The sequence below is a fragment of the Ylistrum balloti genome, unplaced genomic scaffold, assembly GCF_031769215.1.
Source record: "Ylistrum balloti isolate Yb309-2 unplaced genomic scaffold, AGI_CSIRO_Ybal_v1 Utg370018, whole genome shotgun sequence".
NCBI classification, from domain to species: domain Eukaryota; kingdom Metazoa; phylum Mollusca; class Bivalvia; order Pectinida; family Pectinidae; genus Ylistrum; species Ylistrum balloti.
In genome coordinates, this window is record NW_026782087.1 from 418,933 (window position 1) to 445,151 (window position 26,219).

The 26,219-nt window shown below is 34.5% G+C and overlaps 2 protein-coding genes across 2 annotated transcripts; one reads left to right on the forward strand and one right to left on the reverse strand.

The window, feature by feature from the left end:
• Positions 1–364: 364 nt before the first annotated feature.
• On the forward strand, positions 365–8,767 carry LOC132548610 (V-type proton ATPase subunit D-like). The gene is made up of 7 exons (XM_060212479.1): positions 365–421; positions 3,228–3,345; positions 3,503–3,650; positions 4,150–4,194; positions 4,338–4,508; positions 5,197–5,275; positions 6,621–8,767. The coding sequence occupies exons 1-7, from the start codon at positions 384–386 to the stop codon at positions 6,766–6,768; spliced, it is 747 nt and encodes a 248-aa protein (XP_060068462.1). The 5' UTR covers positions 365–383; the 3' UTR covers positions 6,769–8,767.
• A 1,052-nt stretch (positions 8,768–9,819) lies between these two features.
• Positions 9,820–25,414, reverse strand: LOC132548542 (synaptosomal-associated protein 25-like). The gene is made up of 9 exons (XM_060212404.1): positions 25,311–25,414; positions 20,821–20,949; positions 20,103–20,144; positions 18,757–18,805; positions 16,643–16,760; positions 15,976–16,113; positions 15,559–15,703; positions 15,223–15,321; positions 9,820–13,798 (listed from the first exon to the last, which is right to left on the reverse strand). Exons 2-8 carry the CDS (start codon positions 20,947–20,949, stop codon positions 15,253–15,255), a joined length of 690 nt encoding a protein of 229 aa, XP_060068387.1. The 5' UTR covers positions 25,311–25,414; the 3' UTR covers positions 9,820–13,798; positions 15,223–15,252.
• Positions 25,415–26,219: the final 805 nt, after the last annotated feature.

Sequence of the window (26,219 nt, forward strand, 5' to 3'; positions counted from 1 at the left end):
AGAACACAATAATCTTACCCTGAACTACTTATGTGGAGAAGATCTGGTTTTATGGAGGTAGATAAAAATGAAAATATGTTGTTTTATTACTTACACACCGTGTTACTTCACTAATCATCCGAAAAGCTGATAACTTTATTAATGCACGAAAATTACTAAATGCCATGCATATTCACGAATAATAAAAAAAAATGCGAAGGAACACGAGATAACTCTTCTTTAATAGGGACGGAATCGACTACACACGGTCACTCTCGGCCCCCGATGACTGTCAAGATGCTACCAGAATACCACGGGATGCCTTGATCGAACTCACCCTTTCAGTATGCCGTCACGTGACAAGCCATGTGACTCTTCGTGATAGTTATATTGGAGAAGAAAATATGTCGGGGGACAGGATCAACGTTTTCCCTTCAAGGATGTAAGTTATTAATTTCCAGTCGCGATATAATTCATACATAAGCACTGTCAACAATATCCAAATATATGTTGTAAACAGGATTTACAAGGAAATTAGTTAAAGAGGCCTATCAATATGACAGCCTACTGTGACGTTGAATGATCGCCGGGTGCGTGAAGAGATGTACGGATATGTAACAGAGAGCCTAGACTTCTCAATTGTCAAAATTATGATGGCATACGTTACTCTGCCGTGTCTACATATGTGCATTTATTGTAAAATGCATATCAACTGTTTCCCAACGGGGCCACACTACCTAGAGCGCACGCAGACGTTTGGCTGTCATACATTTCCAAACGTCACTAACGTTACTTCACACCAAGGTCCTGGTTTGGGTGTCCCCATACCAAGCATGGGTAACAGAGGTCATTATTAATTTCGGCTAGTATTTTACACAGGTTATACATGCACATATGTTTACAGGATATAAGGGTTTGGAATTGAACAGCAGACGTGGTGAATTCAATGTAGCTCGAATAAGATTCAAATCATGAATAATTTTACGCTTGGAACTTGTAGACAATCCAATTTGCTCCCAAAACTGACAGAAGAAGTACCAACCGTTCGTTTCACATGTGTATATAGGAGTGTCAGCTTCAATGTACATGTCCAGCTAAGAATCTTTGGATTACTATGGCCAATGGGCTCTGCTGCAACATGGTGAAAATGGAGGGTGTGGTGTAAATGGTTCCCAAGGTTATGGACTTACTATTGAGTTGAAAGGTTTTGGCCATGGTTTTTCGGTTCATAGTGCCATATTTCAGTCTAAAATGATGCGTTAATGTATATAGTCCATAGTATGCCATCTCTATCAGCACACAGACAACTGCGAAACATGGTCCCATATCCTGTAGCTTATAGTTAGTCTGCAGCTGGTGCATATTTTGAATGCAAAACAAGGTAACATCTTATCAAAGTATTACTTCGGCGATAGTGATACTCAATTTACATAATAAGACAGATCATGTTTGTATTAATTCACAAGTGTTCCAAATTGTTTTAAAGTGAAACTTACCTACAAATCAAGTTATTTTTACAAAATGATATATGATAGCGAAATATGAAGTATCTTTTTCTTTTTTTTTATACGCCAATGGAGGCGGTTTTATATTGGCATCATCTTCTTCATCTGTCCATACGTCTGTCCATACATTCATTTCTTGTGAATGCAACTCCTCCCAAACTAATCATCAGATTTTCACAAAACTTGCTCAATGTCACTACTACAATGGGTAGATGTGCATGAGGAGGAATTTTTTTGGTTCTTTGATTTTTGTAAGATTTATGCCATTTTCAACTTTGTATCTGTAGCTTGTTCTTAGTGGAGCTTTGTGAATGCAACTCCTAAACTAATGATCAGATTTTCATAATACTTGCTCAATTTCACTAATACAATGGTTTGATGTGCACGAAGGGGCGATTTTACGGTTCATTGATTTTTGTAAGATTTATGCCATTTTATCTTGATCTTTATATTTTGTGGCGGCGTATATTGTGTCCACGGCACTCTTGTTAAAAATTTATTTTGAAAGGGAAGCAACAACCAGACATGGTTATATGCCATTTTGTAAACGACCAAGTCCCAGATTATTCGTAGCCTATCTCAAGAATAACTACAGCTAATTGTTACTTTTAACTAGATTTTTTTAAGGTTTTGAAATTTGGTGATAGCAAATGTCATAAAAATGCCATGATTGATGTTACCCAACATGCATTTATTGAAATGCAGATACATATAGTGTTTGGTTAAAACTAGAAAATTTCACTATCAGTCAAGGGTGTTACACTAAAACATGATAGTGTATATATATGTGTGTGTGTTTGTGTGTTTGTGTGTGTGTGTGCGTGTGTGTGTGTGTGTGTGTGTGTGTGTGTGTTTGTGTGTGTGGGTGTGTGTGTGTGTGTGTGTGTGTGTGTGTGTGTATTTGATGTGTGCTTGCGTGTGTGTGTATGTGTGCTTTCTATACTACTGTTTAGACATGGTCAGCTGAAGTAACACTTTATCATCACATGTATCATGTGACGAGTCACTTCCTTAAATTTATCACTTATGCATAAGGGGTGCTTTTGACTACCTAAAAACAGGCATCAGGACATATTTGAGCAGCACCATCTGGATGGTAGTACTATTTAGATTAAAATGTAACAGAATTTAACAAACAAAAAAATCTTGGCCAAAACCCTTTAAATCATCTACTCTTTCCTATGTAACATACAAGTAATTTTAATTTTCAAGGTTTTGGGACAGAAGGCTCCGTTAGGGAACCAATTTATTGTTACATACATTAACATTAAATAAATTGAGTAATAACTACGATTTAGTTAATATTAAGTTTCATGAGTTTAGAAAAAAATGAATAAGGTCAGTTTTGTCTAGTGCTTAAGGCGCCTGACCATCATTATTGCTAGCCCTCAACCTGTGGGTCGTTGGTTCAAGGCCTATATAGGGCAGTCATCAAGTGACTGGTTACAGGTCAGAGGTTTGTCTCTGGAAACTCTGTCTTTCCTCCACCACCCAAACCTGGCACATCTTTAAATAATCCTGGCTGCTTATACAATATTAAACATAAATTAACAAATGTTTGGTAATTTTAAAATTGTTTTTTCATTATGCTGTTATAAGCCCATACTCTGACTTTTAAGTAAGAAGCCTGTGGGCTTATTAAAGGGTAAATACATTAAAAGTTGAGGTAGAAAGTAAAAAAAACTTATTAAGTAATAATCATAAAAACCATGAATTAACTCCTGATGTTGTGTGTAATTAAAGGGCCTTGACCATCATGAAGGGAAGACTGAAGGGAGCACAGAAGGGCCACAGTTTGCTGAAAAAGAAAGCAGATGCATTGACATTGCGATTCAGAATGATTCTCAAGAAAATTATTGAGGTAATGTACTTAAATTTGATATTCTTATGTGTTTTAAAAATAAGAATGTAAAGGAAAAATTAACATTACCCAATGAAATGAAATTGTTTGTGTCTTATTCAATGTATTAGAACAGAAAAATATTTTCGAATAAATTATTTGTTGACCTCTTTTTCAGACAAAGGTGCGAATGGGAGAAGTGATGAGAGAGGCAGCATTTTCACTGGCAGAAGCAAAGTTTACTTCGGGAGATTTCGGGCATATTGTATTACAGAATGTCAACAAAGCTCAGCTGAAAGTGAGGTCAAAGAAAGAAAATGTGGCAGGTAAATATTAGATTTTTTTTTTCTGTTTATGAAGGAGTGAAGAGTCCATCATTAACATACTTTTCACTATCAATTTGTTGACTGTTGAAATTTTTTCCTAGTTATCCACTCAGAAACCCTGTGAATATCATTTAAGCCTAAAGAGATCTTTGTTTTTTGTTCCAACATTTCTTTGATAGGAAATTGAGGGTGTCTCATTGGTTTGGTCCATCGTTCTGTTACTTTTCAAGTGAAAAAGAATTTTTAGTAAAATCGCTATTATACTCACATACTTATAAGCATAGATGTTTAATGAAAGATTTGTTCTGTAACAAGTTCTATGGGATATGCAGAAATCATATTCAGACCTATGGATTTCTGAAGATTGCTAGCAAGTGCTTTAAGAAATTACTCACAGTACTTGTGGATCTAGATTAATTGAACATTTTATTACAGATAATTTTGTTATAGATGTTAAGTTTTATAATTGGTTTTACAGCTACTGTGTATTCTATTACAGGTGTACAGCTTCCCGTGTTTGAACACTACCAGGATGGTGCTGACAGTAAGTTACAAAAAAAAATCTAAATATTAGCTTTTCATTATTCATATACCAAACTAAATATAATAAAAGAAATGTTTGTTGAAATGTTACAGTGTTAATTTTAGGTTAGGAGCTGATAGGATGTACATTTTATTTAATTTTAGGTTATGAGCTGACGGGCTTATCAAGGGGTGGACAACAAATTGACAGACTTAAGAAAAACTATGCCACAGCTATCAAACTGCTTGTAGAACTTGCTTCGTTACAAACATCCTTCGTAACCTTAGACGAGGTGATCAAAATCACAAACAGGAGAGTGAACGCTATTGAGCATGGTAAGTGTGCAAAGGACACCAATGGGGTTCCTTTCTCTTAGTCAGAATGAGCTTTCACAAATTACATATGTAGGTTCCACTTGGTTCCTCATTGTGCCTCTTTGAATTTGGGACAGATCAGAAAATACAAAATGGCTGACAGCCGCAAGTGGCCATCTCGGGTTTTGATGAAAGTACTGAATAAATCAATCTCAGATTTCATATCTAGTCCTCAGTTACGCCCATTTGATTTTGGCAGGCAGCCATCTTGGATTTTGATATTGAAAGTTTTTTATCGCTCTTTCTTAAGAGAAATATTCAAATTCAATATAATTATGAGTAAAATCAGGAGAAAGAATATAGAAAAAAGAAGATTAAAGTTTTACATAACTTCTAAAGAATAAACAATGGTGGGCACCAAGATTGCTCTGGGATATTTGATTCGCCTTTGTCATGGTTGACAGAGATCATCACTGTCTATTGCAATACAGAAAAGAAAAAGTCCAGTAGAATTATATATAGTTAGAACTCTTCAGAGTGAGGCACAAGAAGATGGTAAAAAATAGGAAAGATTTTATTTGTCAGTACTGTCTCAGGCAGATATGTCTGCAAATTACAAATTTGAATGATATTGGGAATTCTTTGTAAATGTTGAAAGCTAGAATTATTTAGCTACTTACCAATGTTGTCTGACACCTTTGTTTTACAGTTATCATTCCTCGTATTGAACGAACTCTTGCCTACATCACCACAGAATTGGATGAGCGTGAGCGTGAGGAGTTTTACAGGTAAACATCCATCTCCATAAACAGATTATACAAGTATAAACTTATTAACAAATCTATCAATTCAGTCGTTAAGTTTCAGGGGTCAAATTGTAAAATTTACAAAAGTAGGTTGCAAGATACAAAACAGTGTTTTTCTAATTATGAGATCTACCCAGGCTACTGTTCTGTGTGTGATGGGGTAAATGTACCAGTTCACTGTGTGATGGGTACATGTACCAGTTCCTTGTGTGATGGGTACATGTACTAGTTCTCAGTGTAATGGGTACATGTACCAGTTGCCCGTGTGATGGGTACATGTACCAGTTGCCTGTGTGATGGGTACATGTACCAGTTGCCCGTGTGATGGGTACATGTACCAGTTCCTTGTGTGATGGGTACATGTACCAGTTCCCTGCGTGATGGGTACATGTACCAGTTGCCCATGTGATGGGTACATGTACCAGTTGCCCGTGTGATGGGTACATGTACCAGTTGCCTGTGTGTACATGTACCAGTTGCCTGTGTGATGGGTACATGTACCAGTTCACTGTGTGATGGGTACATGTACCAGTTCACTGTGTGATGGGTACATGTACCAGTTCACTGTGTGATGGGTACATGTACCAGTTCACTGTGTGATGGGTACATGTACCAGTTCACTGTGTGATGGGTACATGTACCAGTTCACTGTGTGATGGGTACATGTACCAGTTCACTATGTAATGGGTACATGTACCAGTTCCCTGTGTGATGGGTACATGTACCAGTTCCCTGTGTGATGGGTACATGTACCAGTTCCCTGTGTGATGGGTACATGTACCAGTTCACTGTGTGATGGGTACATGTACCAGTTCACTGTGTGATGGGTACATGTACCAGTTCCTTGTGTATATAGTTGATGATATTCATGAGGTTGTATATATTTGAGGTTGTTTAAATAAGCATTTTTACAGTGAGTCTGTATCTAAGAAAACAAGTTATTTGCCTTTAAACATGGATAACAATTGATTGACATATTTGAAATTTGATCCTTATTAATTTGTCCAAATCAGAAAATCGCTAAATATCAGCCTTGTGATATTAAACAAACATACAGTACTTTCTTGTATTGTATATTTATCAGTAGGGTGTTAATTATCGTTTGGAGACCCACTTTTATCAACACTCTGGCAGTCTCATTTTCATCGACCATTAATTTTCAGATGTTTGTTAAAGTTAAGTGAACTCACATTTATCAGAAACTTTATTCCTAAATGGAGTTTAGTCAAATTCACAACAGTTATGTTTCGGAACAACTTGGACTGGTTTCACTTTCTTGGTGGATGGGTCAATTTGTCACCATTTGCTTTTTTATGGTTTTGTCCAGGTTGAAGAAGATACAAGAGAAGAAGAAGAAAATGAAAGCTGTTGCTGATGAAAAGTTGAAGGCACGAAAGGCGAAAGGCGAACTCATTGAGGATGCAGCCAATTTGTTGGAGGAAGGTCGAGATGAAGATCTGTTGTTTACAGACTGACCCATGGTCGTTAACCATTGTAGGAATTTGTACATACAAAGATGCTAGTCCAATCACCTGTTATAGGTTTAGTTAAATAGAGCTGTAAGAATGCTAGACAACCTGTCAAACCAATCTAGATTGAATGGACACGTCAGGGTAAAGTATGAAGGGTAGCTTTGCTATGACAGGTCACCCGTTGTCATCGTTTTAAATTACTTTGTCTTCAGAACAATCTGGTTTAATATTTAACCTTTAGCTTGCTAGTTGGTGGGATATGATATTTTCAAAAATATATGCATATTGGATTTTCATATGGCTGTGATTGAGCCAGTGATTTCCATGTATTATTTTATAACTTTACTCTGACAGGACTGATAACATTACTGTCAATCAACGATTCATTCCTTATCAAAACAATTGTTTTTTTGTGAAATCCTCATGTGATTAGTTAGTAGTTTGGCATTAAGTCAGTATTGTGCATCTAGACCTGTTTTTTTTCCTAGTGTTATCCAGATAGTTAGCTATATAATGGAATTGTATCTCATCTATCCCTGATCATTTGGTCTCTATAACATTGACTCACATCAGTTGTCATTTGTTCATGGAGATATTTATCAGATGTCAAAGTCTAACCCAGACCTGTAAGGCCATTAATATAAGATCAAGGTCTGGAGGCTCTTTAGTCTAGGGTCCAGACCTAGAGGTCCTTTAGTCTGGGATCCAGACCAGGAGATCCTTTAGTCTGGGATCCAGACCTAGAGGTCCTTTAGTCTGGGATCCAGACCAGGAGATCCTTTAGTCTGGGATCGAGACCAGGAGATCCTTTAGTCTGGGATCCAGACCAGGAGATCCTTTAGTCTGGGATCTAGAGGTCCTTTAGTCTGGGATCCAGACCTGGAGATCCTTTAATCTGGGATCCAGACCTAGAGTCCTTTAGTCTGGGATCCAGACCAGGAGATCCTTTAGTCTGGGATCCAGACCTGGAGATCCTTTAGTCTGGGATCCAGACTTGGAGGCTCTTTAGTTTAAGGTACAGACCTGGAGATCCTTTAGTCTGGGATACAGACCTTGAGGTCCTGAAAATCTCTGGATATGCAGTCATTATTGGTCCCAATCACAAAAATAGCAAATCAGTAATTTTTGTGTTGAAGAAAATAGTAAGAAAATGTCCTTTTCTACATTCTGGACAACAAAAACTTAGACTTTTTCAAATGTTTCTTAAGATGGAAAACTCATTGCTGGTTTCCGCTTCATATGATCTACAGAAAATAGTGTTGTACATTTGTAATATTGCTTCTTTCAGTCATTCCGTAAGTCCAGTTATCTTACAGTAAGAAATGATAGCTGGAGTTGTTTAGCTGGAGGGTGAAGGGATTTGATGTGAAGTAGAAGTCTTTGTCTGTGATGTTACATTTTGTTATGAGGCGTATTAACTTTGTTTCCAATTTGTAAAATTATTTACAACTTAATGTGTTGAAACAAGGACTTGTGACAACACTGGTTCCCAAACTAGAGAGAGTGGTGATAGACATCAGTCAATATGCATGACAAAACCAGTAACTAAAGGTATCAGCTCGGACATGTTGAATTGTCGTTGCAAAAACAATGAATAAAGAGACTTTAAAAATATGAAAGAGAAAACTGGAACAAATACAAAGAAATTTAGCTTCATTTTGGCCGTTCGATATTGGTGCATGTATACTTGTACTAATGTTTTCCAGTTTATCTCCTATTACCAGGATGAGGAAAGTAATTTCATTACTTTGGAGCAGGTTGACATCAAATATTTCCAAATCATTGTATCATCTCATATAGCCAAAAGGGTATGAGTGGTAATATGGGAGATTTTTTAATTTGTTGAGCATCAGTACATATTTCTGATATTAGAGGTATTTAATTACGAATTTGTTGATCTTATAAGTGATCTGTATGATTTAATATTGATAATATAATCAGTTTGGACGATTGTTAGGGTACATGTGGTATACATTGTATTAAAAAAACCTGTATGAAGAAAAAACAAGTTGTTGATTTGTCTGTTTGCATAATTTAGTTTCATTGTGATCGTGTGTGAAACTGTTATTCTGTCAAAAAACCATGTTACAATCTCAACATTAACCTTAGTCTCCATCACAAGGATTTACTAGCTGGTATCCATGTAATTATTTCATCCACATCATCTGTGAACCAGTTTTTATCAGTTTTGCTGGAAGTTTCCTTGTTCAATTGCAAACACTGTAAAGATACAATTCTAACCCCTATGGCCTTAATGAGCAATGCAATCGGCCCTAAGTTTGGCAAATTTCTTCTGCAGACATTTTCCATCAATTGAAAGTGAGCGAGGGTCAAATGGATAAGACAATTTCAATTCAGCTGCCTGTAACAGCCTTCCTGTATATACTTTCTTTTTCTTGGGCTACTAAGTTTTTTGTACTCTGCATATTTTAAAGTTTGTTCAATCTAATTGGAATCATATCTTTCATTTCACTTTGTAACATGTACCACTGATTCTAATTGGATTGCCATTTCTTATGCAAATTAATCATTTGCACCAGCCATCATTCCACTGGATATGTTACAGGCTCACTTTTAATCTGTTAATATATAATCAGTATTGAGTGGAAATCAAATAGTTTGAGCCTGTATCAGCAGTTTTGATATAAACTAATTCATATTCCACTTTACAACTTTTCATCCATTTAAATCTTAGTGGTACAAGTATTCAAAGGCTTTACACTTGCAACATTTTAAACTATGAGAGAATCAGGTTTACTTTACGTTTTCAGGAGAAATATCAAACTTCTTTACAGCTTTGGCATAAAAAATATCAGGCCTCACAAACTTGTTTCTGATGTCAACTACTCAAACATTTATGCTTAGATAGTATATCTTCAAAGATATCTATCAAAAATAGTTATCGTCATGATTTAGAGCATCCAAAAGGAGAGTTTGCATGTTCAATCTGCATAACTGTGACTATTACGATTTTCAAGAGCAAACCCAGGTTATCCAGGGAACCAAAACCAAGAATACTTTAAAACGCTTAATATGAATAGACAAAAGAAAAGATTTTAAGTATAACCAAGTTTATTGATCAAGAAAATGGTGAATTATACATTAAAAACATAACATTTTCATAAAGTTATAATTGTATGTAGAAAGAAAATGTCTGGCCAATACTGCTGGCCAGTAAAGAGACATTTCTACATTTCAAGTTGAAATTTTTCCAGTATTCTGGGTCTATTACTCAAAAATGAACAAATCTGAATACCATGTATAATAACTTGTATTGATGATAAATGTCTGTTGCTTAAGAAGCTAGAAACAAGGTTTACTGTATCTGCTTGATGCAGATCACTGATATCATATGACTCGAGCAAATCATCAACAAGCATACTATAAATGATCTCCTTTTTGTTGCCCAGAGACTACTTTTTGAGCAGGTTCGGTGTAGCATATTGTCGTTGGGGTATTTTTTTTCCCTGTATATATACATATCGAGAAGGTTTGTGATAAATATTTTTGAAAAGGGATTCCCATTATTAATATAAAAAGAACAGATTATTTACACGAAATTTTTTTACAAAATTTCATTGGTTACAAATGGAAACATACTGATCAGTGATGTCTGAAATAAGTAGAAATGTCGCTTTGTTTCCTTGTTTCTCTCTGAATACTAAAGCTTTGTGAAGTTGTTCTTCAGGCAACCTATCACAGATGTGTAGACAGTGTTAATTCATGTTGTGACATGTCTTCTTAATTACTGTGACATCCAATAATCTATCACCACATACAGAAATTCGGGAGTAATTTGGACTATAACTGCCATAGTTCTGAAGAGTACCGACAATCTATCAAACAATATGAGAACGACACCCTTCTTCCAACTATTTTACATGGTAAAATAAATGAACATGCCTACTTTTGACTGTTGATTACGAAATGTTACAGAAAATGATGCTGATTAGAACTTGCTACAAAGATTAATCTCAAACCATTATGTAAACAAAAAGCAGCTTCATACCATCGAAGAAACCTGCCTGTGAAATGTGAAGATGGAAAATACATTTCTATGTAAATAACCTTTTGAAACAGTACTACATAAGGAATGTGTGTTTTGTCAATTAGACTTGGCAGATGAGTATTATTAGCAAAGGAAGCATGTATGTTGAACAGCAGCCACATAAACATGATTTTAGAAAACATCACTAACTCCAAATAAATGATATTTTATGATGAAAAATGGAATGACAGCAGGGTACATCGTAATTAATACTGACTGCACAGAAAAAAAGTTATTAAATCTAATTTCTACAAGAAAACTATCATTAATGATTTTTAAAGATTTGCTATGAACAGTAAATTACTTACCCTGTAACATAAATTAATATACTGAGCCAAAAACACCCCAGAACAACTAGATCAACAAAATAACTATCACACGCATCTACAAAATATTTAAGTATTAAAAAGTGGTAAATATTTCCAAGTTTCTATTCTCTTCCAACACCATCCACCATTTTCAGAAGACCAATTCAGAGTCAAATGTATGTGTAATTCTTTCCTTCTATTCTACACATCCTATATTTTACTATTATATAACATTACTGCTGTTGTGTGCTGTCAAGTACAAAGAAATGAAGAAAAAATACAGACCAAACTTTTCAGTAGTCGACATAATTAAACAACTAGTTCCAGTGACAGAGACCTTGACCTTTGAATTCGTAAATAAGATATACGTCTCGGTTCAAATCTTAACCATTACCGAAAATCATTAGTTGCGATATCGACTTAAATTCCGATCTGACTGATCTGTTGCTTTCCCCACCCCTCCCACTGAAATATCTTACATTTTTTTTAAAATGGTGCTTACTTTTGCTCGAGCAAGGGTGTGTAATTGGCTTTAAACAAGGACTCCACTTGAAGCATACATATCCATTAAAAAGACGTCCATTGAACAAATGATTTATTTGAAAACATGCTATTAATTTGTGATTCGGAATACAATCATTATCACTGAGGTTATAACCAAGGAAATGTCAAATTAAATGCTCTATATATAAATGTTTGTATACAAGATCTGCATATTATATTAAGTTATCAATATCATGAGAATTTCTTTTTGCTATATGAACACAATGTTTCTGTATTGTAATTACTACATACAATATTCGCTGGCTTTAAACCTATACAAGGCTATTGTGATCAGAATCCTTCATATGATGGCTTACCTTAGCAACAAGGATTGCCAATTCATACTATCTACTGTGTAAACATTTCAAACTTATCTTATTAATTACCTTAATAGACAAATAATATTTAATCAACATCAATTTAAATAAAATTTGAAAAATCACAGGAATAAAAAGATAACAAAATAAGGAATTCTATCCATTTTCCTTTGTATAATGACTTTATAATTTACAAAATGTTGTTTTTTTTTAATTAACAATTAGGGAAAAAAATAATAATATGAAAACTGGGGGAAAATACAAGCTCTGTACATAGCACAATAACTTATATTTTATAATGAGCAGTGCACATTCTGATATGATACTTCTCCTGCATCACTTACAACATTGTCAAAAAGGTATGGGAACACAACTTCAGAGATGGGCAGAATAGTACTTGGATTGGTTATCGAAACATGATTCTTTACGTTGTAGATCTTTGGGTCTTTGATAATATGTATCAAACATGGATTGTAGCGCATCATCTCATAAAATAAAATTTTAAAAATATGTTTCACTTGTACAATTTCACACACCACCACAAACACGAACACACACATCATTTAATATCCCATTCTTCACAAGTCTCATCTTCCAATAAATAATAGTTCGGTCTATGGGAAAGTAATGACATGCCTACTGTGTTACTTACACTTCCCAAAATGACCTTATATTGATTGGATGTCATAACCACATCACTCATGTATTACGACGTCACAACCAACTTCATATATCAGCCATTTGAATTTTGAATTTCAGAATTTGACAATGTTTAACAAGTAGATTCACTCACTACAACCAGAAACTATCTTGTAAACTGCCCAGTCTAGATGTAGCCAAACCAGTGGTTTTGACAGAATGCATTGTATCATCACAAGTAACCTTATCACATTTCTTAGCTTCAATGCAGTGATGATATCACTTTTATCAACCATCATTAACATTTCAAATTCACACAAAAAAAATCAATGCCACAATCCAAAGACTTTTCTGCAGAAATACATGCATAGCTTTTTTTTTCTCTCAGAATTGCAAGTCTGTGATAAAATGTCTTTTCACTTAAGTGATCTGAAAATTGTACATTGTACCATCTTTCATGCACATACCCACTAATAATACAGCAACTCAAGTGGGAAAGATTTCCTTCTCAATAAAATATGAAGCACAACTGCTGAAGAAAATCATGCGGTGTTCAAATGTGTGAAATGATAAAAATTTCAACAAAATCTAAAACTTTTCCCCCAGCTGCACACTGATGACTGCCATGCAGAGAGTGAATAATTTCACCCATCAGGTGCATATTCGGTTCAAAGTTCATAATATTTCATCTGGAATGTCTACACTTTCTGTTAAGCCCATCCATTTCCTCTAAAAAAAATGATTTTCATACTGGAAAACATGAAAAAAAGGTCAAATCCAAGAATTGAAATGTCACAGCCCAATTATGGACAAATCTAAAGGAAAATAGTATCAATACGTAATCCATGCGTAGTGAGACCTTACAAATCTACGGTTTTATCTAGAGGAGACAGCTTCCAGTAAAGCTGTTTGTCCTCAAAGAATTTATGAAATGTTTCTGATGTAGTCATTAAAGAGTTCTTCAACAATCTCTTCTCAACCCACAGCATTGATCAATGTTGATTTTCAGTACATGGACATCATCATTAGGAATAGGTGTATTTGTCTCTCTTTTGTTTTCCAAGCCATCGTGTAGTCAGCACAAAACTGTAGAAAGTACACAGTGAATCTGATTGGTCCCTCTGTGTAACATGGTTGATATATCTATCTGCCCCCGCCATGATCATACATTCAACATCCTGTAGCACAAACAATATTAAAACAAACTAAATACAGGAAGCATCAACAAAATAAATGTTGTATTACAGCAAAAAGGTTCATCATCTTCAAGAAAATAATAGTTTACAAAATAAATACTATTTCCACTACAAAACGTAAACTTTATTGCTACTCGTTTTTTTGGCACATGCTTCTACAGATATATGAAAATAGCATTTCTCAAGACCTACAAACCAAACAAGCAAGCAGCTAAGGTTACAAGTGAAATAAAGCACCACAACATTAATGATGAATAATGGTAAATGATCACATGCTGACAAATAGTACTACTGAATGATAAACATGAGAGCTACAACTACGAGTGTAAACAAGATGATATTTCCTGACTAAGAACAGTAAATCCACATCAGACAGCTCTCATCATTTAAGCCTGCTATTAAATCAATTCTAGTCAGGATGTTATTGAGCTGATGTAGTTCTGTTAACACAAATAGTTCCCTTCTGAACTTGTCATTGTAGGTCTAATGCACTACCGTGATGCAGCTGTTGATGACCTTTGATCTTGAAACATGACCTTAACTTTAAACAGTAGTATGACAGAAAACTATCTAGCGCCCTATAATACAGGTCCAGGCATGTTTATTCAATTATCTATCTTTAGGTGATACATATACAGACTTCTATTCAATAGCTACGACTACAATAGGTACTGATAACAAACTCAAACACACAAAACACACTGAGGGTACAGTTTCTGAAATCCATTTCATGCACATACATGACAACAATACCTAGACACTGCATTAATGAGTTACATATTGGGATTTGGTACTCCTCTCTTATTTACAAAATTGAATTGACTTGAAGCTCTTTCTGCAGTGTGGCTGTCTCACATATTTTACTGGGAGGTAGAGCTGCGATATTTACTTTTGATTTTTTTTTTTGACAATCTGAGATTTTTCTTAGCACTCTCATCAGTGTTTCACATGAGAGAATCAGCAGTAAGACTTTTATCACCCCAAAAAAAAGTCTTTAATCTAATGCCAGAATCTAAAACTGAAAGGAAAAAAATGTTTCAAATATGATCTATTTGAAACTACGAAGTAGATGGTACCGAATACACCAATACCAAAATATCCTACATTTCTGGGTAATAATCAGTTGAGAGTATCCTACGAAAGTTCTATACAGGACTACACAAAAATTCTACAAAAATTTATATATATTTTCAAGTGAATATCAAACTTGTCAATTACATTTTTAAAAAGTATCAATGAACTTCTAACATCAAGGTATTCAGATTTTTTAAATACAGCATCTACAATAAAAGTTAGTAGGTTGGAAAGGATTATACATTTATATAGCGGACAGTGTGAAAACACTTTTGGAGTATAACGAGGCGAGAAAATGGGGAGGAGAGGGCATAAGACATGAAGCTGCCTACAAATGAAAACTGGAGCTGATGAGTTCGGAATTAATTCTCCTTCAGGATCTTTGCTGCCCTCTTGTTAGCCTCGCAGATTCTAACTTCATTTGATGATGCCTGAAAACAAAACAGGGAAAGTATTAATAAACCTTTTTTGTAAAAGAAACAACGATAATTAGACAGGGAAAATAATCAATATTAGAAAATACCTAAAACATATTTTTTTAATGTGACTTTTAATACTATATTTGGATTTGATGAAGGATGTGGGATTGAAAAGGATGACAGATAGAAAGTCTGGAGGCTACAGAAGACATGATGCTGAGACAGATGGAGAGATTCATGGTAACATACCTTTGACTGGATCCTTTCAACCTGTCTGTTTTGTGCTGTAATTTCACTGCCCATATCTACAGCCATATTTCGTAGATTACCCAGCATGCCACTAACTTCTGTCAAGTTCTGCTCCATCTCTTCTTCACGGGCATCTTTTGTGATTCTGATTGATATATTCAACAATATTAAGCTGGGTCTAAGAGAAAATCTCTGACATCCAGATGTTTTCAACTAACTCTTATTTGTCAAATGATATCTGAGGTTTCCTTAAAGTCATACCAAAGTATTTCCTTAAATTCAGTCAGAAATAAAATTTAATTAATTCTGAATTCTGCTCTAAAAGTTGAACTCATGATTCAAAATACTTAACGATTTATGAAAAACCTCGCAAAACGTATTTACTTAGAAAAGTCTAAAAAAAAACTTAATACTTACACTGGTAAAAAGCTTCCCTGGGGCCCGGCCCCATTCCTGGAGTCCACAATCATACGAGGACCGTCTGTATTCACCTTGCCATCTTCAGACGACTTCCAAATGTTTGCATATTCACCGCCTTTTTCAAAATTTTTCGTTCTGAAACGATATGATTGCAAACCTTAATCACCTCCATGTGTGGACCTGAAAACCTAGAATAATGTCAGATAACATTGCAAATCAAAACTTTTATATGATCTGGATATGTTTGTTCACATGAAACAGAGCATAAATCTCTTCCCAGTTGACCACGCAGTATTGAACTGAATTGATATACATGTTTACATACATTTACAATATTATATTCCACAGATTAGAGATCTTTTCTGTCTTCAATAAACATATCAAATTTCTTATGAAACTGATTCTGATAGCAAGAATGAAAAAATTGGGCAACTTCCAATCTCTATATAGACACTCCTTGATCAATTAAACTAACCCAACACAGCTCTCCCTTTTTCCTGTACTGCAAATATCTTCAACACTATTTTATACAAAGAAGGCCAGATTCACGGTTTTCCTCACCTTCAATCTCTAGACAATCACGCCTGACCTGCCGAATCAACAACAGACTGGTCAGTCCATTTCTGATATACTTACATACAAGGTTATACATTCAAACACTTACTTTTTCCAAGGTAATACACACAGTCCACAGCATTTTTCCATGCCTTCCAAATTTTTCTCAGCATCCTTCATGTCTTTATTGATCTGGTCCATACCTTCCTCTATCCGATCCAGTTGCTCTGTAAATGTGTAACATTCGTGAGTATGCTACTAAACGTTGTTTACTACAGCTAGTATCAATACCTTTATTTCAAATTGATACTAGGCACATGGCAGAAATGTTTCAATAGATAATTATTACCTTAGAAAACATACGGAAAATAAATTATCTATGTATTTCACAAGTGATGGCTGGTTCCACACCTATTGCTCTTGGCTTCAAGATCATCAGAAAATTTTCCTTCAAATAATCATCTAATAATTTTGTTTGAAATTTTGAACACAATTGTTACTGTGTCTGTATGTTCATTAAACAATTTTGGATGCTTTCTATCCTAACCTCCTATCAGGCTGGGCTAACAATACCCAAATATTGCAAGAAATTTTGACAGTCATTCTGAAACATCTTACCGATTTCAACATGATATCGTTATCCATATCTGACAACCTTCCATTTGCTTAAGGTGGAAGATGTCCTTAAATTATAAATTTGACCATCATCCCAAACCCATACCACCTCCCAATGTACAATCTTTTCCATAATTCACCCAAAAACTGGCAGTTCCTTGGTCTACCAATGCAGTTTGGTTGAAACCATCCCATCAACTTAGGAGGATGTAGTGTTTAATTTCAGGCAAATAAAGGGAACATCAACCCAGCTTACTAATTAATAACAATGCACATGAACTTAACATCATATCTGATTGTTTATAAGGACATTAACAGTTCGTAACCTAGACTTCAAAATCATGCAATTCGACAACATTTACAATAATGTAATAAATAAAAACATTTCAATGAGAGACTGTTGGTTATCATATTTACCCTGAATAAACCACTACCCTCTATATCATTGTACAATGAAATTTCAAAAGTCGTTTATAGAACATAGCAACAATCATCCCAATTACGAGATATTTTCCAACAAAAACAAATAATGTTTGAGAAACCAGAAAAAGTCATGCCTTCAGTGTGTGATGTAAATGAAAATTACTGTGAAAAAAAAACTACAATTAAGTCACATTGCAATAACTTTGTCTAAATGTGTTGTAAAAATAGCATTTGTGAATTAATGTAACTGAAAATGGTTCTAGGCTTCTACCCAAACATGGGTAAAAGGTGTTTACTTCTGATGGTAGCTCTCTACCTGGCACAGAAAGCAAGGAAGTGCGGGAGACAATAAGGGTGAGAAAGTACATAATGAGAGAAAAATGTTAAAAAGCATGCAGAAAATTACAAGGATAACACCAACACCTGACAGTCTTATCACATATGCCCAGCAGTCAACCTTGAATAAAAACATACAGTAGTTAACTAGACCAAGCAGAGTACGGGGATCAATTGTAATCATTTAAGGACGAACACGCAGCTCCAGAATACAGACGTTTTTAAAGATTTTTTTTTTATTTTGGTCATTTATCAACCTTATTGCATTAATACTGTGGTATATCCTATCAAATAAAGAAAGATTCCAAAGCACCTCTATGTTATTGATCATTACTGTGTAACAGTTGCAGGTATCAAATTGTCTCCCCTGATTAAATTATCTCCCCTCATATTATAGTCATCTTATGGTCATCTTATGGTCAAGAGCTGATTGTTAATTTCAATTTTTACATATAGCACTCATGTATATGTTTGTGTTGTTTACATATGACTGTAAGATTGTAAATAATAAGTAAATGATGCCTATTTTCCACCAATAATTTTGTTTGAAAATTAATCAACAGCTACATCATTTATTTCCTATACAGAATTACAACTATATATCATTATTGTATCATTTTGTCTAAACATCAGAACTCTTGTTCTAAGGAATATTTGTATATAGAAAACATAAAGCCTTCTTGGCTCAAAGCCAGAGAAATAAATTCCTATATCCAGAGACTGTACCGACCACATGTATGATAGCGTTTAAATAAGATCATTTCTTCTGAATTGAATACTGCAGTGTTTACAAAGAGTTTAGTCAGTTAGTAAGCAGCACAAGTATATATGACAGTATATGGTCCATACCTCCCTGTTCATCCAGCATAACCAATGTCTTGATGCCCACCTCTTTACTCTTATATTACACACAGAGACCACGACGAGGATGCAAAGAAAAACAAAAGTCAGTAACGGTTACAATACAGATATATCAAAAAATTCTACAATAATATTGTATCTAGCTAAAAAAAAAAAAAGAAAAGTAATGAAAATTGAAAATAATAATACAAAACCAAGGTAAATCACGACACAAGTGCATTCCATATATCAGCCGGCTTACCTCCCTGTTCATCCAACATGACCAGGGTGTTGATGCCAGCTTCCTTACTCTACAGCACGCATGAGGAGAAAAACACACAATCAATTCCATACATTCTAGCTTCCTAATTTCTGGGATGTTTGTCAATAGTGCAAAACTCATTCAAGTATTGATATTTGAGATAAAAAGAAATTTGATTATACAAAATCTTTTATCGAGTAACTCCCATTTAAGATGTATTTTTTCACTCCTACTTATATCCTGTATAGATTTCCCCAGAAGTATGAGTTACCTCCTCTACTAACTTTGATTAATGCTTTTTGACATTTTCATCTTTTACCAGAATAATACCTGTGAAATGATGTTCAAAATTTCTTATCAAAGTTTTACTCAGACTCCCTTTTTTTGCAAATTAGTAGAAGCACAGGAGGTTTTACCAAATTCAGCTAACAATTAAAAGAGGGATGACAGTGGCAGTAACCAGTTAGCGTAAGCATTTAAAATCTAAGCTTGATTTAGTTAAAGAAATAGAAATAAAATGAGATATTTATGAGACGAGTTTTTCCTAATGTTTTGGTACAATTCTGTAATAACCCATGATATAATGATATTTTGATATCTTAAAATTTCTACCCTCTGGCTCAAGACAATTTCAAACAAATATTCCGACATGATACACTTTCATTCATGCCTTTTGACCATGAAAATGTCACCCTCCCATTCAAGGCCAAAAGGGTGCTTACTCTTAAGGATATCTTACATTAGATCATAAGACAAGTTAACGTGATGAGAGGATTTCCACGAATTTCCTTTTGAAAATAATTTGACCACGAAAGGAGAGAGAAAAAATTCTATCGGTATCGGACATACCTGGTACTTTTTCTTGATCATTCATGCAATCAGAAACATTTTTCTTAAAAAATAGAATTGTTCGATTATAGAATAATTTATTAATATCATCGAAGAAACAACAGAGTACAGATTATTAACACTGTCAATAAAACCATTACATAACATGTTAACACTGCTGTTATAGGTGCTGAAGGAAACTATTATATATAAGTATTGGTAGTTTGTATAAAAGGGAGGGACCATTTTACTGGTTCCACCTTACCTCCTCACACATCTGCATCATGCGCCTTGTACTCTCCAGTGACTGAAATAGGAAAGTTAGATAATAAATAAAGGGCCTGTTTTGCTTATCTGCATATAACCATATGTACTGAATATGTTACTATATAAATGTACATTGAAAAAATGGAATTTATAGGCTTGTATCTTCTTTAATGAATAAGTGAATACATTTAATATCATCATCAGTAGGCCTGGGCCTGTATTCATGAAACCACTCTCATGCTCAAGCATGAATTTTGTGCTTGAGCTTTATGCCTTGTTTACATTAAAAATTAATAAATAAGGCTGATTTCGCTAAAGATTCAAAAAAAAAATTTGAAAGGATTTCAAGTCAAAGTTATAATCAATATTTATATTTGACATTTGTATTATTTTATATCATTAAGGTGAATTAAAAGTTTGCTTGAGCACAAAATCTATGCTTGAGCATGAGAATAGTTTCATGAATACGGCCCAGGTCTGTCACATTACTAACATCAGGAGGATCTTTGACATATGATTTTGTCAGACAAGTGCTGGTATCTAAAAATCATTTTCACACATTTCATATATCTTAAAAAAAGTCTTAAAACCAAATTTGTTTTTTCTTAAACTTTGTAATCCTAGGTCTTCATCTGATAAGCAACTTATAAAAATATTGGACTTCAATTACATTGCCTTGTTATTTGGCTTCAAACATAAAACAGATTAAATCTTACATCATCAGTGACTTGGTTTGATTGAGCCTGGATCTCAGCAAGTTCTCGCCGCATGTCATCAGCACTTCCTGACCCTGTGACACCTCCTCCTGGGACATCATCAGCCAGTTTGGCATCATTGTTACTCATCTGTCAGATAAAAATTCCCATCAAAATCACCCAGGTATCATACCATAAAACAGTTGACAATTTTCCCCCTGCTGTGTGTCTTTCACTTCTAAAGTGCAAATATGCTGTGAGGGCAATGTTGAAGCACTATATTAGTTAATTAATCTTGTCATACTTAATCTTCATTAAACTTAATGAAGATTGCCATTTCAATCATGTCATGAGATTGTCTGAAGATCCTGATCTCATAATCAATTCACATCTAAACATAAGACAAAGGAAATAAGGCTAAAAGCATTATTTTAAATCATTTCCAACCATCTTATTCTTCAGTGGACCTTAAAACATTAAAAGATTACAGTTCACAAACCCAGGTCAGTTCTATAAGGTATAAGTAAAGTTTACATCACATGGTTATATATATACAATTGTGATATACATGTATTTAAGATTTTCTCTCAAAGGCACTTTCTTTATTCATTACATAGTTTAGTGTTTAGTGAATAACCCAGTATTACACATGTAATACAACCCATTTTGAAATCAGGTTCAGGAAATGATGTAACATCACACACAGCCGGATTATATTGTGAGGTATACAGAACTAAGATGACTTTAATGACATATACATGTCTAGGTTGTTTTTTTTTTTTTACAATACTTGCCTAAATAATTGATCATGTGATACAAATTATCTTTCATGAGTTTCCATATGATGTGTGATGTAGGAAATTTGTCACAATTTTTTATTTAAAGCTTGCAAAATGATCTTTGCTTTACTGCTTCTCATGCAGCTGATTGGAGAGTTGTAATTAGCAGCAGGATTATAAGTAGAGCGAGTCCTATGGAGAAAATGAGAGACGTCCCTTCTGATGGGACGCAAGACAAATGACAAACCAGATCCACAAACTAATTATATGGGAACCTACATCTTCTCTTCTTCATCAACATTTTGGTTGTGTGTTTTCCAGGGCATTTCATGTGCTGTTACAAGTAAACTATAACCTGGTTACAGGTATGACTGAAGTTTATTACATGAATATGTATTATAACATGAAATAATTTTCTTATGCATAAAGCAAAAAAAGTTGTTTTTAAATAATCAAAATAAACACTAAGAAGGCAGCATGTTTTTTTTCTGAAGTACATTATCATTGCATTTCCGGAATATTATTTACTATCATTGTCATTGCACTGGTGAGGAAGTTTTCTATTGAAATGATGGAAGAAGGATTACTATTGTTGTTCAGATAGACAAAATTGAGACTGATTCAGATTTTAAATATCAAATATCATAGAGTTTACATATATTCCTTGTTTTGTTTTTGCAAAATATGAAAGAATATGATTTTGATTTACAAATGTATATATGATTATTCATCATCAAAAGGCAAATTGACATACCATTGTCCAATGACAGGGCTCTCGATCTGCCAAATTTGGGGCCGAATTCCCAATGCAAAATAGTATCTTTTTTCACCAATTTAGACCCCAGGTTTTCCCAACTCTAAGGAAAACACCATTATTTTTCCCAATTCTAAGGGCCCCGGGCCCCAGTCCCAAAATGGGGTGTGAGAGCCCTGAATGATATTTTATGTTCTATAATTAAGCTTATATTGTCTCCACAATTTAGAGAAAATAAAAATATGAAATCTTTTGTAATTAAGGCCTAGATTGCCATGTCACAAAGGCTATTTAAATGATCAATAATACCATCATCACTGCTAGTCTGCAGTAGAACAAGCCATTTCCAAAATACACAAACATCTATACATTTGGTCATGGAATATGTACTAATATTATTAGTACTGTATCGACTGTTTACATTAGTATCCAACTGTTTGTAATATATCAATATTGGTACTGTTAATGACAGACATAAGTTCCAACATATTTCAGGGTAAATCTACAGTTCATTTCATTTACATCATATATATGAAACATGTGGTATCAACATATTTGAATCATTTTACTGGCTGGCTGAAAATGATAGAAGCATGCTGGCAAACTGAGGTAGCTTTATATAATCTGACGTGTGACCTGGCTGATTCCACTCACTTTTTCATAAAAGATACAAAGATAAAATCCTGGTTACCTCGGTGATCAACGTACTGCTCATATTTCAGAATGTCTACCAGTTATTCTGTTTCCTATAACCAAGTTGGCAGAAGCCTTTAAGTCTTTAATTAACAAAATTGTCTGATAATGAATCATTTAACCATCTTTTGACAACTACATTAACTGAAGACATATTGTTTACTTCTTTGCTTTTACTTCCAACAGTGAGAATAATTCTGTAATATAAATTATGACTAGATCTGTTGGTCTAGAGCTTGGAGTTCTCTGGTTCAAATCCTATTCTTGTATATGTATTTTTATCTCCCCTCGGTTTAAATATATCCAAGGATGATGACACAGACATAAGGTCTCCTATTTGTCTTCATCAAGGTCCAAGACTTCATTTGAACTGGACTGAGTCTGATTGTCTGTATGTAATACCTGTCAGATCAGTTTAGGTGGTCCTTGGTTCAATTCTTGCTCTTGTTGTTGTGCTTTCTTTGCTACTAAATGCCCATGAATGAACGTTGGTGTATGTATATTCGTATAGACATATATACATTAGGGTCTACTTCAATGTTGAAGGCTTAGCAAACAGAATTTAGACAATTACAGGAAGCTATAAAAAAGGGGGTAGCTCATTTAGTAGTGAAGGACGATGATATAATTGATTACCTTATTCTTTAACCACAATCAATGCTATGATCAATTCTTATTAGCTACCCTCTACGGTTACAGCATATTACATAAAGTGATAGACTTCTAGAATTCATGAATGAAAACATGTGCTTTGTTTTGTCAATATATGATTCTCACTAAAACAAAATAACATTATCAAAATCTTCAAATGTCACTATGATTATTTATGTTTTGATGCTCAGATCAGTAGAGTGTCAATCCCTTTGTTCATTTGTTGGAGGAACTAAAACTCAAAGGTCAATATACTGCACTCTATATGTTAATCCTAGGTTAATTATTGTAGTGGGAGCCAAACTCTTCTCATCCAAGAGTATTTTACTCAGATTTATACACATCTAGGAATTGAACAACACACATACAGAATACAATGTAAATACCTGTATGCAGGTACTGGAGCACAGGCAAATCAGGCTACAGAGGCATATTTATATTCTAATTACCTGGGTACCTGTATAGTAAAATCTAACTATATGTATATAGAGCAAATGTTAACAACTGAGTAATGCCTTGTCATGATCATAGTGTGCACATCAAATCTAGTGAGTTGCTAAAATGAATGATTTTTGTCATAAGACACCATTTCTGGTGAGTTGGTTGAATTTTGTTGTTGCAATTTTGATACTTGCATCAATTTTTGGTACTTGCATCCCTTAATCCATATGTTCCTATGATGAGACATGAAATTTTCGGCATTCATAATTAAAGCACTTCATATTTCACTTGCTGCGGCCACATAATTCACAATCATTGCAGGTTATAATAATATTTTGCATGAAAACATGCTGAAAGCACAACTTCGGCCCAAATCTGCATCAAGAGTATGCTTATCTGTACAAAACAATGCGTGAATGATGTCATGGACTTGCTATAGATTTTGTTACTACGTAGCTTGTGTACATAGATACTGAAAATATGTAATGATGAAATTAAAATAAAAATGCCTGAAATTGAGCAAAAAAGCAAACAACATTCAATTCATTGACTACATGATTTGCCACCATTTTTTTTCGATCTACACGAAAGAAATGTGACCAGAGCTCACCTGGATGTTTACTTTCGCTCTCTCTCTATATATATATATAGATGTGACTACAATGCCAAATCTGCCTATATAACCAGACATGACGGTGCTCCAGTACCTGTTATGTATATGCTACCCATATGTATCCACTCCTATCAGTCATAGTGTATGATAGGGGGTATGGTTATCATTTTTACGAACAGAATTTCTACTTTTCTCGGGAAAGTGTTTTGACTACAGATCTATGGTTCTGCGAAGGGATGGCTTTCAGTCTCAGACACCATACAAGAACGACAACCATTTTGATTTATACGCCTATGACTGTTTAGATTCGATATTCTTTACAATTCAGACAAGTCAGATTCAAATAAAATACCATTATTCTCATATTACCAGTAAAGAAGTCTTAAAAATACGACGATCAAACGACAAAACAACTCAAATTATTAATATGTGATTATCGAACTGCAGTATAAACATTGCCGAGTCTCTCCATCGATCGATCACAAGAAGCTGTCAAAATTTTATTAGTGTAAATTGGATCATTTTTCAAGTTCCCATATACATAATTACTACATAAGGTGTGAATAATAAATATACTTACTGTGGACAAATATGTTTCTTGGTAGTGACGAGATAAAATGTGATATTCACGATTTTCTGTCTGCCAAAACGGACACCTCTTCCTGCCGCAAAATGACGTCACATATCACATACATTTTCTTCTCTACTTCCGGTGAATTAATTATCATCTTATACGCCACACTGCATTAAACAAAATACAATTTTAATCGATTTTTTGTAACATAAAATATGTACTTTTGATGGAAATATATTAATCATTCGGCTGTAGTTTTAGTTAATTTTTCTTTCGATTCTCGATTTTACGCAAAAATTATGGGCAAACTTGATTAAGGTTTGCCGGCGTGTTATTTCAGTGGCAAAACGGCACACCACATTTCAAGGTCTTTGAAATCTTACAGATCCTTTGGAAACGATTGGGTTTTGTCAAAATTTGGTCCGAAGCATTCTTGGATGAAGCTGGGGGAATCAATTGTGAGTAAATTGTGGGTCATGCCCCCCTGGGACGGGACGCGGGGGTGGGGTTGGGGGGAGGCAGGACCCAATAGGGCAAATAGAGCACATACTATTGTATAATCCTTCTCTTTCTGTAGGAATGATTGGTTTTGCCAAAAATTAATCTGGAGCATTCTTGGGTGAAGGGGACTTTTTGTACAAAAAAAATGGGTCTCGTCCCTTGGGGTTGGAAAGGACAGGGTCCAATGAGAGAAATAGAGCAAATTCTTTCAAATCCTACTCCTCCTGTGGGAATGATTGAATATTGCTTGAATAAGACATTAGACGGGAAAAACTATGAATATTTGAATTGTATTTTCGAAAGAATAGATCGCTGAATTATGGGCAATTGTGTGTTATACCCATAAAACTTACTTTTTCCGCACAACCCGAATTCAAACGCCAGAATTTATCCCTCGTGAGCTTGTGCTATGAA

Bases quoted from the DNA above. Each gene is read 5' to 3' on its own strand.
- LOC132548610 (XM_060212479.1), top strand. From the start codon at position 384: ATGTCGGGGGACAGGATCAACGTTTTCCCTTCAAGGAT. The intron at 4,509-5,196 runs GTAAGTGTGCAA...TTTGTTTTACAG, and splicing joins AGTGAACGCTATTGAGCATG to TTATCATTCCTCGTATTGAA. The intron at 5,276-6,620 runs GTAAACATCCAT...GGTTTTGTCCAG, and splicing joins GAGCGTGAGGAGTTTTACAG to GTTGAAGAAGATACAAGAGA.
- LOC132548542 (XM_060212404.1), bottom strand. From the start codon at position 20,949: ATGAGTAACAATGATGCCAAACTGGCTGATGATGTCCCAGGAGGAGGT. The intron at 16,114-16,642 runs GTAAGTGTTTGA...ATATCGTTTCAG, and splicing joins TGTGTATTACCTTGGAAAAA to AACGAAAAATTTTGAAAAAG. The intron at 15,704-15,975 runs GTAAGTATTAAG...TATATCAATCAG, and splicing joins CAGGGAAGCTTTTTACCAGT to AATCACAAAAGATGCCCGTG.